Raw genomic sequence first — 15,003 nt, 5'->3', positions numbered from 1 at the left:
AAATAGAGCATGTCACTTCTAATGTAAAGATATGTTTATTGGGCTAAGTGCCATGCATATGAATCTAATTTTGAAACCTTTGCTATCATAAATGACATCAGTTTCTTATAATATAGAAAACCAGCTGTGTTGCATTGTGGACCCCAGTTTTCAAATAAACAAAATAAACAAAGACATGCAACAAAACCTCACTACATAAATAATAAAAAATAACTAAAAAGTATCCAACACAGACTTTCTGAAAATTATCTATCAAGAACCAGATTGCCTAAAAACCCACAAACAAAACACCAATGTCAGAAAAGCCTAAACAAGCTTTGGGTGCAGAGGATGAGGAATACTCACACACACACAGACAAAAAAAAAAAAAAAAAAGAATTGTAAATCCCTAAAATAGATGTTTATAAATGTCACATCTTTGGCTCAAACGATAAGAACTTTCACTGACTGTGTTGTGCTGGTTCCTTGATTTATCATTTACTGATTTTCAAAACAGACAAAATGTAACTATAAATAAAAAGTTACAGAGTCATCCAACCGCTGGCACATAATCTGAGCTGGAGTCCTAAGTGCCAACAAGAGACAGAAAGACTTTGTCAAGCTCAATTAAAGGTACAATAAAAGAGGGAATAATTGCATGTGGGAATTCCAAACTGGAATGGTAAGAACCTTTCAACTCTTCAAACAGGTTTTATTTCCATGAAATAGACTCTACTAGGAGCTCTGACATATGGTCTTTTTTATATGTCGTGAAAAGTATTTGTAAATATCTTTTCCATTTGAACCAATATCTTTGGTGTCTTTTTCAGTCCATCTCTGGCCTGTGACCAGTGGTTAGACTTTAACAAATTGAATGGTATGTATGTATGTACGTGTGCATGTGCATGTCTGCATACGGACATAGCGTCCAGAGCCTTTTAAGTGAAGACTCAGGAACACTGGACTCATTTGCAGTCATCTCCTGCATTAGGATTTTGTACCTACCTAGGTGACACCTCTTTGCAGATAGCTGTCTGTCTTTCTTTATAATGCCCGTTCCCTTGGCATCAGAGCATGTCAGCAATGATAGAATAGAGTTGCCATTATACCTCCACTTAGCTGTTACCGTTATTCATTTCACAAGTGGCACTTTTGCTGTTTCTTTTCAACGAAGTCATTCACCTGCTGTGAGCCTGACTTAGAAGTAAGAATGAATAATGCATTTCAGATTCAGTTCACATTAATATAGAACGGAGATATATTTAGTTTTATAAAAAGAAGAGCTTTGATCTTGACAGCAGTGAATTTTAAATGTTTATAAGTGTACATTTTTCATGATTTCTGAGTTGCTGCAGCACACATTTATATGTATATATGCACAGCTCTGTTTTCTCAACTGACAATAGTTTTCTATGTCCTTGCTTCTGGTGGAACATTTCAGTATTAGGGAACCTCTTTACTTTTTTGGTGCAGGTACTCTATTGTCCGCGGCATGCATTTAAAGAGATTGTTCAGCATCAATGAACACAATGGAACAATCATTACAACTAAACCTCTGGACAGAGAGATAGCTTCTTGGCACAACATAACTGTTACAGCCACAGAAACAAGTGAGTAAGAAATTTAAGGAACGTTGTGTTTTATATACTGCGAACTGTAATTATCCTCTGAATATGCCTTCTTTTAAGTGGAGAATACATGCTTCTTTCTCATTATATTACTGTTGCTTGCTACATTAAGGAGCATTATTAAAATGATTAGTTAAATAGAAGCGGAATGTATTTGAGCTCCAAGGTCCTGTGCTCTTTCATAAAAGATGACCTTATAAAAAAAGAAAGGAAATTATAATAGAATTGAGACTGTAACGCTTTCAAGTTACACTGAAGCATATGAATTGCTCCTGCAGTGCAAGATCTGATGTTAAATTAGACCCTGGTTAATTTCACACCAGATTTTTGACTAGTGTGAAATTAACCAGGGTCTAATTTAACACCAGTAAGAAACCTGTGGCTCATTAATTGTGAATGTAAGGCCTAAATCAGCTAGACTTCTCTTCAGTGACAATTAAATCTGTGAAGCATCCTTTATATAGTTTTCACCTGTCAGTTTGGTTTGAAAGTCAAATGCAAATTGCCTCTGTTTGTGCTTTTGGTGATCTGTTTGCCCTAACTCTGGGACAACGCTCCAGAAAACTAACAGCTACTGATTTATAAGACAGTTTAACAAGATTATTGGGATATTATTTAAAAACTAATCACATCCATTCTCAGGAAGGAGAAAAAAAACATATGAAACTAGAGTCCAAACAATAAATCAGACAGGTTTTGCCAAATACTTTAGTATGTTTTTTTTTAATCCTGAATCTCAGTTAAATGCTATTTATTGCCAAGACTACTTTAAACACATAGTCATAAATTGCACTGTTCCCAAAAGGGAGCATTCCCTCTATATATGTAGAATATTACTGCTAGAAGTTTAATATAGGATAGTCAGTAGCCGTTTTTATTGAAGTCTTTATTTTGTGTTTGAGAATTGATAGTATTTTCCTCCTTTTCAGCTTCTCTGTAAGTTTTGAAGCATGAATGTATTTTACTTCTCATGTTGTTGGGCAGCTAGCAGATGTTGGTAAAATTGATCTCTGGCATATTTTTGTCATGTCTTGAATAGCACTATGGAAACACAGCAGGATGACTTTGGTCTGGACTTTTCTGTTTAGTTAAACAATAAAATAGGAAAGAACCAAATGTTACAAATGAATAAGTGTCTCCTGCAGCAAAAGAAAGCGAGTCTTTCACAGTAATGAAAGTTATTGTAGAGAAACCGAGCGCTCATTATCTTCATATCCTTATTCTTTACTTCTTTAATGATGATAAGGTCACTGTCTATAGCACCATATTCAAAAGCATTGAAGTTAGGTCACCTTGGTCTGGGCATACCTGAAATGATTTATGTTATGAACTAGTAGCATTTTATTCCTTGAAATATAGTCATAACATACGCTGCATATATGAGACATTTGGTGGATGACATTGTGGCTCCACTGAAGCCAAATCAAAATGCCATTAGTGTTCATCCACACAAGATATTCATTGCAGTTGAGACAGATATTGAAACTGCATTACAACAACAACCTCCCTCAGGGCCTGTTGAGGTCCTGGCATTCATAAGGGACACAAGCCTTTTGCCTCCATTGCAATGACAGGGATTAGTAAGAGGAGCCTGCCTCTGTTATTGCAGACTTGTGTGGATCATCCTATCCTCATGCCATTGAGACAGCGTGATTTAAAGGTAGCCAGAAGTAGATCTAATTCATTGGACCTTAAATGCAAGCAGTCGGAACCTGCAATCTGTTGAGACTTATTTTACTTTATGCCTAAAATGGGTCTAGCTCAAGAGAAATCACGTTTCCTTTGATCAGTTTTTACTTGGTTGTAATCAGCTTCCACCTAGTACAAGGCTGAAGCATAAACAACAACATTCTAACCGTGCATGAGAGCAAGAAATCCTTCAGTCATCAGCTTTACTTAACACTGATTTACTGAGTCAGATGATTGACTGACAATTAATTAATGTAGAAGAGGAATATCTGCTCCAGCTTTCTCTCTATTGAACTATAGATGACCAACAAAAATTCCCAATGACAGCAACTGGCTTGAGCTTACTTTGATCCTCATTTCTCTATACACCCATTGGAAAAGTGCACTACCAGTCATAAGCAAACTTACCCACAAGAGACAACAGTCATTTTCGCACTGGTCTTGCAGATGTCTTTTCATAACAGGTTCCAGACCTACTACATGACTACAGAACTTAGAGCTCTTTGAAGGTTTCAGTCATGGATCATATTATTAATTCAATATTTAATTGTCACCCTACTTTGGTCATATATACTTTTGTCGACAGACTTCTAAATTTTTAGATTAGTCCTTTAAAAAAAAAAAAATTGTGTCCATTTCCTTTAGGAAGTAAAGAAATTTGCTTTAGCCTAAATTATAATTATAACAAAAACTATTATTTTTATTATTACTATTACTATTCCCACAAGTTTTCTTTTACTGGCTGATGACAATGCCAAGCTTTCTTTAGTCCCCTGCAAGTAGTGAGTTCTATTTTGTCTCTAGAGATGTTCACTGCTTTTCTTTTCACACAGCTCCAAAATAAGCAAGTTACTAATTTTGGTCCCTAGTAATAAAACATCAACTTCATTTTTCACAGTGATTCAGTCTATTGCACTTGATATCCTGTTCTCTCAGATCTTGTTTTTCAAGTTCTGATCTCTCTCATAGAGATTATGACAAAGAAATCTTCCGCTCATTGAAAGATCTGTAGCTTAATGTAAGATATGAGTACAATAACTGTTTTCAAATTCTGACAACTATTTTCCCATGTAAGGGATAAAAGACAAAATAAATGTTGCCTACCACCTTCCCCAATTGCAGTCAAAGGAGTCACTCTGCTTCACCCAAAATCTTCATTAAATATTTACCAGACACTGATTCCAAGAGTGTTTTTTTAACATGTTGCTCCCTCCCAATACAAAACACCTGTGATTTCAGAAAAATTAAAAACTTCCATACTGTTATCTTCCAACAGCAATGTGAGAAATGTTCTTCCTTGTCATTTAACCATATACTGAAGAAAAAAAAAAAAAAAACACCATAAAACAACCACACACAACAACCCAAATATAGTAAGGAAGTAGAAACAAGACTATTACCAAAAATCAATAAAAAAAGAAGGGTTATTTGGTGAAAGAAAAGAGATGTGAATGTCAGCTCTAGACTTAAAGGTGCTATCTAAGTGTTTGTGCAAGCAAAGGATAGGCTTTAAAGCCAATATAGTATCCATGAAGCTTATGAACAAGCAAGTTAGGAATAGGCCAAGGTAGCTGGGTCCTTCCCATGCCACTTTGTACATGACTGAAGCCACCAAAGGTATTCCCTGCCTCCTAAGAAGTGTTACAAAGTTTTCCTTTTAATGCTAATCCAGCCAAATATCTGCCCTGCACATCCAATTCTGACTTAAGTAGACAGAGGTTAAGTAAGTCCTACACTCGGTATTATTTCTAAAAGGGATGTCTTCTACTTTTTTATGTTTATTTAAAAAATAAGCCGAGCACTGTTTCATTGCCTATTGTATTATTACGGATGTTGGGATTCAACAAGATAAATGTCATCCCACAAAGAAGTATTTTTGAAATGACTCTGACAGATCATAAGCTTTAGTAAATTAGCACAGCTCTGATGATTTCACAGGAGGAATAGCAATGTGAAACTGCTGAGTATCTAGCTCTTTATCTCTGTGGTAGTTGCTTTTGCTGCCATTTCCTTTGGCAAAAGACTCAAAGCTATCAGCACAGATTCCATAAGATCCAAGAAAACAAATGTTTGCTCCAAGCAACTATTGAATTATACATTAAAAAAGCAATGTAAGAACCAACCAAACCCGTACAGTTTGAAGTGAGGCAGAAAGGAGTACATTTTGGTTTTCTCTTAAAGGTCCATTTGACTAATTGAAGAAAATGCCTTAAGGACTTCTGAACAGGTCAGAAGCACTGACACTAGCACCCATCATGAAGCATATTTTAACTATAATGAATATTCTTGTGAGTGACATACTTCTGGTTTAGACAGAGCAGATTGATACTGATAGATATTTAGGCTGATAGGTACTTAGTATTCCTGGAAAGTCTTAAGATTATTTTATTCATTGGAAAAATGTCTTCATTATGGTCCTTACCCCACAACACAACCAAGTTAATGTGAACGTTACTGTTGCAGTGAAACTTCTTGCCTACTAAAGTAATAAATTAAATTGTGGGGAAGGCAGACATTTCTCAGAGCTATGTCATGTAAGTGAGGATTCGATGTGCTGATAAGTGGAGGACTTCCGAGAGGTATTCGGTATAGAATCATAGAATCATTTAGGTTGGAAAAGACTTTTAAGATCATTGAGTCCAACCATTAACCTAACACTGCCAAGTCCACCAATAAACCATGTCCCTAAGCACCATAACTACAGGTCTTTTAAATACCTCCAGGGATGGTGACCCAACCACTTCCCTGGGCAGCCTGCTCCAATGCTTGACAACCCTTTCGGTGAAAAAATTTTTCCTAATATCATTTCAAAACCTCCCCTAGTGCAACTTGAGGCCATTTCCTCTCGTCCTATCGCTTGTTACTTGGGAAAAGAGACCGACACCCACCTCGCTACAACCTCCTTTCAGGTAGTTGTAGAGCGCGATGAGGTCTCCCCTCAGCCTCCTCTTCTCCAGGCTAAACAACCCCAGTTCCCTCAGCCGCTCCTCAGAAGATTTGTTCTCCAGACCCCTCACCAGGTTTGTTGCCCTTCTTTGGACACGCTCCAGCACCTCGATGTCCTTGTAGTGAGGGGCCCAAAACTGAACACAGTAGTCGAGGTGCGGCCTCACCAGGGCCGAGTACAGGGGCACCATCACTTCCCTCCTCCTGCTGGCCACACTATTTCTGATACAGGCCAGGATGCCATTGGCTTTCTTGACCACCTGGGCACACTGCCGGCTCATGTTCAGCCAGCTGTCGACCAACACCCCCAGGTCCTTTTCCGACAGGCAGCTTTCCAGCCACTCTTCCCCAAGCCTGTAGCACTGCATGGGGTTGTTGTGGCCGAAGTGCAGGACCCGGCACTTGGCCTTGTTGAACCTGATACAGTTGGCCTCGGCCCATCGACCCAGCCTGTCCAGATCCCTCTGCAGAGCCTTCCTACCCTCAAGCATCAGGACCCAACCCAAGTTGGGGGGGAACATTGTCACCGAGGATGAGGAAAAGGCTGAGGTACTCAATGCCTTCTTTGCCTCAGTCTTTAACAGGCAGACCAGTTATCCTCAGGGTACTCAGCCCCCTGAGCTGGAAGACAGAGATGGCGAGCAGGATGAACCCCCCATAATCCAAGAGGAAGCAGTTAAGGACCTGCTATGCCACCTGGACGCTCACAAGTCTATGGGGCCGGATGGGATCCACCCGAGAGTGCTGAGGGAGTTGGCAGAGGAGCTCGCCAAGCCGCTCTCCATCATTTATCAGCAGTCCTGGTTAACGGGGGAGGTCCCAGATGACTAGAGGCTTGCCAATGTGACGCCCATCTACAAGAAGGGCCGGAAGGAGGATCCAGGGAACTACAGGCCTGTCAGCCTGACCTCGGTGCTGGGGAAGATTATGGAGCGGTTCATCTTAAGGGCGCTCACAAGGCATGAGAGGGACAACCAGGGGATCAGGCCCAGTCAGCACGGATTCATGAGAGGCAGGTCCTGCTTGACCAATCTGATCTCCTTCTATGACCAGGTGACCCGTCTAGTGGATGAGGGAAAGGCTGTGGATGTGGTCTACCTGGGCTTCAGCAAGGCCTTTGACACCGTCTCCCACAGCATTCTCCTAGAGAAGCTGGCGGCTCACGGCTTAGACAGGTGGACTCTGCGCTGGGTCAAAAACTGGCTGGACGGCCGGGCCCAGAGAGTTGTGGTGAATGGAGTGAAATCCAGTTGGCAGCCGGTCACGAGCGGTGTTCCCCAGGGCTCAGTTTTGGGGCCGGTCTTGTTCAATATCTTTATCAATGATCTGGATGAGGGGATCGAGTGCACCCTCAGTAAGTTTGCAGACGACACCAAGTTGGGCGGGAGTGTTGATCTGCTCGAGGGTAGGAAGGCTCTGCAGAGGGACCTGGACAGGCTGGGTCGATGGGCCGAGGCCAACTGTATGAGGTTCAACAAGGCCAAGTGCCGGGTCCTGCACTTCGGCCACCACAACCCCATGCAGCGCTACAGGCTTGGGGAAGAGTGGCTGGAAAGCTGCCTGTCGGAAAAGGACCTGGGGGTGTTGGTCGACAGCTGGCTGAACATGAGCCGGCAGTGTGCCCAGGCGGCCAAGAAGGCCAATGGCATCCTGGCCTGTACCAGAAACAGTGTGGCCAGCAGGAGTAGGGAAGTGATCGTGCCCCTGTACTCGGCACTGGTGAGGCCGCACCTTGACTACTGTGTTCAGTTTTGGGCCCCTCACTACAAGAAGGACGTTGAGGTGCTGGAGCATGTCCAGAGAAGGGCAACGAGGCTGGTGAGGGGTCTGGAGAACAAGTCTTCTGAGGAGCAGCTGAGGGAACTGGGGTTGTTTAGCCTGGAGAAGAGGAGGCTGAGGGGAGACCTCATCGCTCTCTATAACTACCTGAAAGGAGGTTGTAGCGAGGTGGGTGTCGGTCTCTTCTCCCAAGTAACTAGCAATAGAACGAGACGAAATGGCCTCAAGTTGTGCCAGGGGAGGTTTAGATTGGACGTGAGGAAAAATTTCTTTACTGACAGAGTGGTTAAACATTGTAGCAGGCTGCCCAGGGAAGTGGTGGAGTCCCCATCCCTGGAGTTATTTAAAAGAGGAGTAGATGAGGCACTTAGGGACATGGTTTAATGGGTGGTGGTGTTGGGTTGACGGTTGGACTCGGTGATCTTAGAGGTCTTTTCCAACCTCAATGATTCTATGATTCTGTGATTCTAAGCAGATCAACACTCCTGCCCAATTTGGTGTCATCTGCAAACTTACTAAGAGTTCACTCAATCCCCTCGTCCAGATCGTTGATAAAGATATTAAACAGAACTGGCCCCAATACTGAGCCCCGGGGGAACACCGCTCGTGACCGGCCGCCAACTGGATTTAACTCCATTCACCACAACTCTCTGGGCCCGGCTGCCCAGCCAGTTTTTTACCCAGCTAAGAGTACACCCGTCCAAACCATGAGCAGCCAGTTTCTCCAGGAGAATGCTGTACCTGCAGATCTTCCTTCCCTTGGTTTCAGTTGACATATTAATAAACATTTTTATTATGTAAACAAATAGCTTTTTCAGCCTAGCCTACACACAACTTTTGTACCATGAAACCAGTACAGTTAGGTCTGGCTTTTCCTTGTCTCAGGTAGTTATAGCAATATAACCTTGTGTGAATGCAATAAATGCAGGAAAAAAGTGCCTTATATTAGCAGAGTTTATTTTCCTTTTCATACGGGAATAAGCCATACTGACAAAGCTTTTATATCTAAAGCCACAGTAATAACGTGGCTTTAGATACATACAGTAATAAAGTATACTTGTATAAGAGAAGCAGTACAGCTTCTGTGAGTACAAAATGCCTAAGAATTAAACCTGTTGTACAAATAATACTTGGAACAAAACTATAAGCTCAGCCCATGAAGTCTGTCAGCGGTAATGCCTTAGACATGCCTGGGCAAAATCAGACTTCTTTGCAACTGTGTGTTTGGAGACCAGTGCATAGAACAGCTCTGTTGTTCCAAATTCAAAGTTTCAGCTTTCTGCCTTGGCTACGGTTGGGTATCAGTGTCCACTGCAACTACTCCATGTCTAGCAGTGGCAGAAATATTTTTAAAGCTTGTGAATGTTGGTGAAATTTTCTCCCAAAACTTCAATTTCAAAATACTAAAGAAGAGGAAAAGTAACAGAATTTCTTATAGGATTGTGACCAATCGTTGTGGTATCCATGATGTTAAGTGATGTAAGAAAGTGCAGCTGCCTCCTCCAGCTGCTCTGGCCCAGGACCCTCCTGCCCGGCTGCTAGAGCCCAGCCCGGTGCCTGGGCACCCGAGGCCTCTGCCCAGGCTCAGGGATGTGGCTGACACTTTCCTGTTTGCAGGCCTAACCTGTAATAAGGCTGAGCACTTCCTGGAGACACACACACAGACACAGAGGACACTGACACGGCCGGTCACGCAGACTGCCACAGACAAGGCACTGCCTTCAGCAGCACCTACGTACAGGACTCACATAAAGCACAAGGACAGACAGCCAAGTCCCCTCCTCCTCTTCAGCTGCAGAGGATGAAGGTCACTGGTGCAGGCACGCACATACATGCGACACTCTCCAGGTTCACAAGCACACACGCACTCACGGATCTCTTCAGTACCAGCACCGACCCTCTGTCTGCCTGGCACCCCTGCCCACATCCCAGGTCTTCTTATCTGCTTCATGGGTCCCCAACTCACTAGCTAGTCCATGCTTGACGCTCACTGACAAACCCACAGTGCTCACACACTCGTCCCTCATGCACCCCACATTTGCAAGTCTCCCCTGAGCACGCCAACATGGACCGCCCTGAACATCTGGCCTGGATCCAAGGACCCCCTACTCACTGTTGAGTCCAGCTTAAATTTTGCTAGCTAAAACACCCACACACCCCACACACACCCAGTTTGGAGAAGACACAGACACTCGTCCCCTGCACCCCCCACTCACTCCAGTAGCTGGCACCAATTTTCACTCATACCTGTGCAGGTCTCACCAGTAGCTGGTACTTAGTCCCTGCAGCACACATACACATGCAATGATAGAGAGCGAGATTATGCAGAGAGATAGCTAAGAAAAGATTTGATAATAAGATATAAGATGATAACACTGACTGGTGATCCGGTGCAGGGCTCAGCCAGACAAGCTTACTGACTGGCCCTGTTTGACATGCAACCGGTCCCTTTTATACCCCTTTCTGTCTGCCCCCTCTTTGTTCCTCCCTGCACGTCCCCCATGGGTCTGTACAGCTCCATTGATTCCTGTGCCCCTCCAGGTCTGGGGTCCCTCTGGTTTACCGTCTTATCAGTTACAAAGTCCAGGTTGATCTACCTGGAACTGTTGCCCTGTGGTTTCTGGATAGCCCATCAATTATCGTGAGGTTTGTTTCTTGTCATTGTCTCTGTATTTGTTTTGTCAGGTCTGTGTCTTGGTATATTTTGTTTTTGTTTTCACCTTTTTTTCCCTCGGTTTCCCAATTGACAAGGTCCCCAATCTGATAACCTCACAGATCTGATAACCTCACAGGAATAAACTTTCTCACACTCTCATGTGCCCCCATCAATTAGTGTGTCTGACCAGGTTGGTCCTCATCACCCCCTCCCTTATAATTTGTCCTTCAGGTTTGTGTCCCTGTGTGTTCTTGTTCATGGCTTCCTCCTTTTCTTATTAACTCTTGTTGCACTGAAGAAGGTCCTTGACCAGATACCCTTAGAGGAGCAGACACTCTCCTTCCACATACCCTTACAGATGACTAGTACAGTAAATTGTTCTGCGTGAACAAAACCTCATTTAATTTCTCCAGATCACATTTTGGTTTTTACATTTAAATCAGTTTCTGACTTGGTAAATGAAAGAGTGAACAAATTCAAAATTTTATATGAAATATCCTTATATATTTCAAGATATACCATTATAATTTAACATGATGGATTGGTGAAAAACCAAAAACAAAACCAGAACCCCACCATCTTTTGTAAACAGAACCCCAGCAAAGAAAGAAAATGCCCTTTTTTATATGTATAGGATATATTTGAAGTAATTAAAAAGATTTAGTATAAAATGTGTCTGTAGGTCTCAGTGACTATTTTCTTCTCTGCAGAATATAAACAAAATTTTCTAATGCCTACATTAGTTTAAAATATGTAGAGGATTATAATTTTTTATTTCTGTCTTTTTTTAACCATTAGGAAATCCTGAAAAATTTTCAGAAGCAAATGTGTATATCCAAGTTCTCAATGTTAATGATCATGCACCAGAATTCCCTAAATATTACGAAACATTTGTCTGTGAAAATGCAGTTTCTGGCCAGGTAAGTGTGAAGGAGTTAGCCATCAGTTTTCTCATTACAATGAAGAATTAGTCTGAGATGTTACTGTTAGTTTTAATATTGATTATTTCAGTACTGTGAGTACAGGCTGTATTTTGTCTATTTCCAAAATTAGTTCTGTTGATATATGTATATTTTGAAACTTAGATTTCAGAAGACTGATGTGTATTTTTCCCCCTTTAAAACAAAATTGATACATCTCCTTGTTTGTCTACCAAAACAGGTAATAGAGAAATATGGACAGAAACTTCTGAAAAAAACGAACAGTATAAAACACAGATTTGATTCATGTTCATGTCACAGAAGTTAAAACTCGGCTTGGTATTTACAGCAACAGCATAATGTAGTCTGGAAGAACCAGACTTAGACCAGATTCAAACCAGATTCACTGTATTCTTTGGTTAGAAATCATTTACTGTGAACTGAATTCAAACCCTGTCTAGTTCAGTGGAAATCTGAAGATATTTAAGTCACAGCCCTTGCAACACTTTCCCTAGCTGGCAGCTTATGGGTTTGTCGTATTAAGCATCCTTCCCTGGAGGGTTTTTTTCATTTCCTACTTGCTCCCCAGGCAAATGGGGTCACATCAGTCAGCTGCCCTAACCCCCCAGGTGCACTGCTGACTCTCCATTTTCCTCCACCCACTTCCCTCTACAGCTTCACATTTTTTGAAGTGATCCAGTTCTACAGACTAAGCCCCAAACTGTGCAATAAGCATGCTGTCAGGCTCCACACAGGAGTCTAAAAGAAAACTGCAAAAAGAAAAACAGGATATTCAAAGTTTAAAAAAAAAAAAAAGTACAAAATGAGCAACAAAAAAGCAACAACAAAAAGCTATAGACAGAAAAATCTATATGTTTTTTCACCACTTTAAAGCATTCTTTGGATGTACAAAAGAGACCTTTGGGATATCTGTGATGGTTCCATTCAAACGTTTTGCTATGTTTTGATTTCTGAATCACAGAGCCTTTCTTTTTACAACAGCTTGGTTTACTTTGACCTTGATTAGTCTGCCGTTAAATAAAGCTTTCTTTGTAGCAAAAGTAATTTCTTTATAGTTTTTTGCATCCATTTATATATTTCTCTATCAGCAGTTGGTTTGTTTGTTCTGCATTTGGTAATTTTCCACTCTGCAAAGGCTACCTCTGGTTCAGAGGGACGTGGAGCAAGCCATTTCTTTTCGTCTTCGGGTAATTCATTGACAGATCAAAGTACAGACATTAAATCAAATGCCACTTCATGTTCCTTGTCTTCAAGACACCATGAATTAAATATGGAAGCTTATAAAATGGACATTTGTAATCCATGTTTTGGACTTGCCTACAATATAAAAACCCTGGTGATTTATTTCCCAACATTTTTATTATTCCATAGCTGCTTACTGATAAATAACATCTGTATGCTAGCCCATTAATAGCTACTTTCAAATAACAAATTAAGTGTATATATATATTAAGTGTTTTGAGAATCACTGGAGAAAATGGCACTGTAAATAGTAGTAGTAGTAATGATGATAAACTCTTTGAACATAGGATATAGAATTATTCCTGTTTAACATTGTAATACCTGAATGAGCAATGAGCAGGATATTTTTCCCACTTTACAGACAGACAAAATGTTACTTTAGATTTTTTTTTTTTTTCTTTTTTCATTGCTGTAGGTTTTTGAGAGTCACAGGCATCTTTAGTTTAGCCTTTGGAGACCATGACAGTAATGTTAAATAATCTTCTCATTAACAAATGATCTTAGGAAGAACAACAGGAAATTATTACTAAAGTGCATAATTATCACAGTCAAAGTTTATGATATTTTATTCAATGTTTATGATTTAAAACAGAATTGATAGCTGGTGTATCTCCTTCAATGCTGCTATTCTTTTTTTTTTTTTTTTTTACTTTTTACTCACAGAAAAAAAAGGTTCTTTATTTTCATCAGCAAGAAGCCAAAAGGTTCAAAAAATATTTTATAGATGCCCTGGTTGTCTACTGAATAACGCAATTTACATTTCAGAAGAATCAGTTTAAGTAGTTGAAGAGCTTAATCAGGACATTACATACCTTTTGGTTTTAGCTATATTTCTGCAATCAATTCCAAACAGCTCAGGAATCTACTCACACGTTGTGAGTTGAGATCAAAGCTTGTATAGATATCCTATCACATTTCAATTTCTAAAGTAGATATCTCTATCCATCTAGCTGGAAATGATATGCTGAGAGATATTCTCAGTGACGTTCTGCACCTCCAGAATTCACTTGCTTCCTTGATCTCAGCTGAGTTGTGTCTACTTTCATGGGATACTCCAAAATATATTTGCATCCCTCAGCTTATAGTGTTTGGGGGAAAGGAAGGAAAAGCACTGCAGAGGGAAAGATACTGTCAAAAATAAATTATCTTACTTGGATTACTTTTTCTTGGTGTCTGCCTGGTTTACAATAAAAACAACAGAGTCATGTGGCAAATAATGTTATTTTTACATAGACTTAGAGTATACTAGGCTATGATAAAGAATGTGAAACACATCATGAATAAAAACAATTGCTGTCCTAATTATCCAAACTCAGAGGCAGTTAATGGTAGCTTCAATCTAGAGAAGAATGCTTGTTTTGAAGTTTTGGATTTTCTGAAAGATTATAAAAAGTTATTTGTCTGCTTTTATTCAATGAGTGTTGACCTTCATGCTCCTGTATGGTGGTTTTGTGAGAGTTACAGACATGTTTAACTTAGCCTCTGAAAGACATTCAAACAAAAGGATTACATTTCGGTCTGTGGGACTATAATTTAAAATCTAACAATAAAAATGGAAGTAAAGAAGATAGATAGGTGTTTTTTGACATCATTCTAAATCCATTCATTATTTTTATTAGACATTTTGAATGGATGTTTCACTATCCATTTCATGTTATAGTTCTGTACTGTCCTATAATCCGTCAACTGTATACTAACCACAACTAAAGTTTTCTTTTGCACATTGAAAAACCACTTTCACTGCACCACCAGTATTAAATACATTATTTTCAAAATAACTTGAACATGAAAGCTGCTGTGTAAAAAATACTTTTATCCTACTACAGCTGTAGCTAGTATCAGATCAAATAGAACAATATTAAGACATCCAAAACCAGGATTCACTTTTGATTGGATCTTTTGACTTTATAACTGTATGTAGACATGGTAAATGATGACAACAGTGTGGTATTAATTCTTTAAAGTTACCCTTTATGTGTGTGTACAGTAACTACAAACTTGAATTCTAGAGGCAGTATTCTGTAAAAATAATCAGTACACAAAATGGACCAAATCTGTCCCAGAGGTAACACTAGAGACATCCCAGCAAGAATAGATTTGACCCAGAAAACTTAATTCCCAAGGCATTAATAAATTAACTCAG

At 40.2% G+C, this 15,003-nt stretch overlaps 1 protein-coding gene across 3 annotated transcripts in view; it reads left to right on the top strand.

The window, feature by feature from the left end:
• The window catches only part of CDH19 (cadherin 19), a 124,313-nt gene that overhangs the window by 94,268 nt on the left and 15,042 nt on the right, over nt 1-15,003 (top strand). For all 3 annotated transcript variants that reach the window (XM_076330051.1, XM_076330049.1, XM_076330050.1), the window contains 2 exons: nt 1,457-1,589; nt 11,476-11,597. In XM_076330051.1, coding sequence (XP_076186166.1) covers nt 1,457-1,589; nt 11,476-11,597 — 255 coding nt within the window. The remainder of the gene's footprint in view (nt 1-1,456; nt 1,590-11,475; nt 11,598-15,003) is intronic.

Source organism: Aptenodytes patagonicus, chromosome 2, assembly GCF_965638725.1.
Source record: "Aptenodytes patagonicus chromosome 2, bAptPat1.pri.cur, whole genome shotgun sequence".
Lineage (NCBI taxonomy): Eukaryota > Metazoa > Chordata > Aves > Sphenisciformes > Spheniscidae > Aptenodytes > Aptenodytes patagonicus.
The sequence above is the reverse complement of the archived record's forward strand: the minus strand, read 5'-3'. Positions and strand labels throughout refer to the sequence as shown.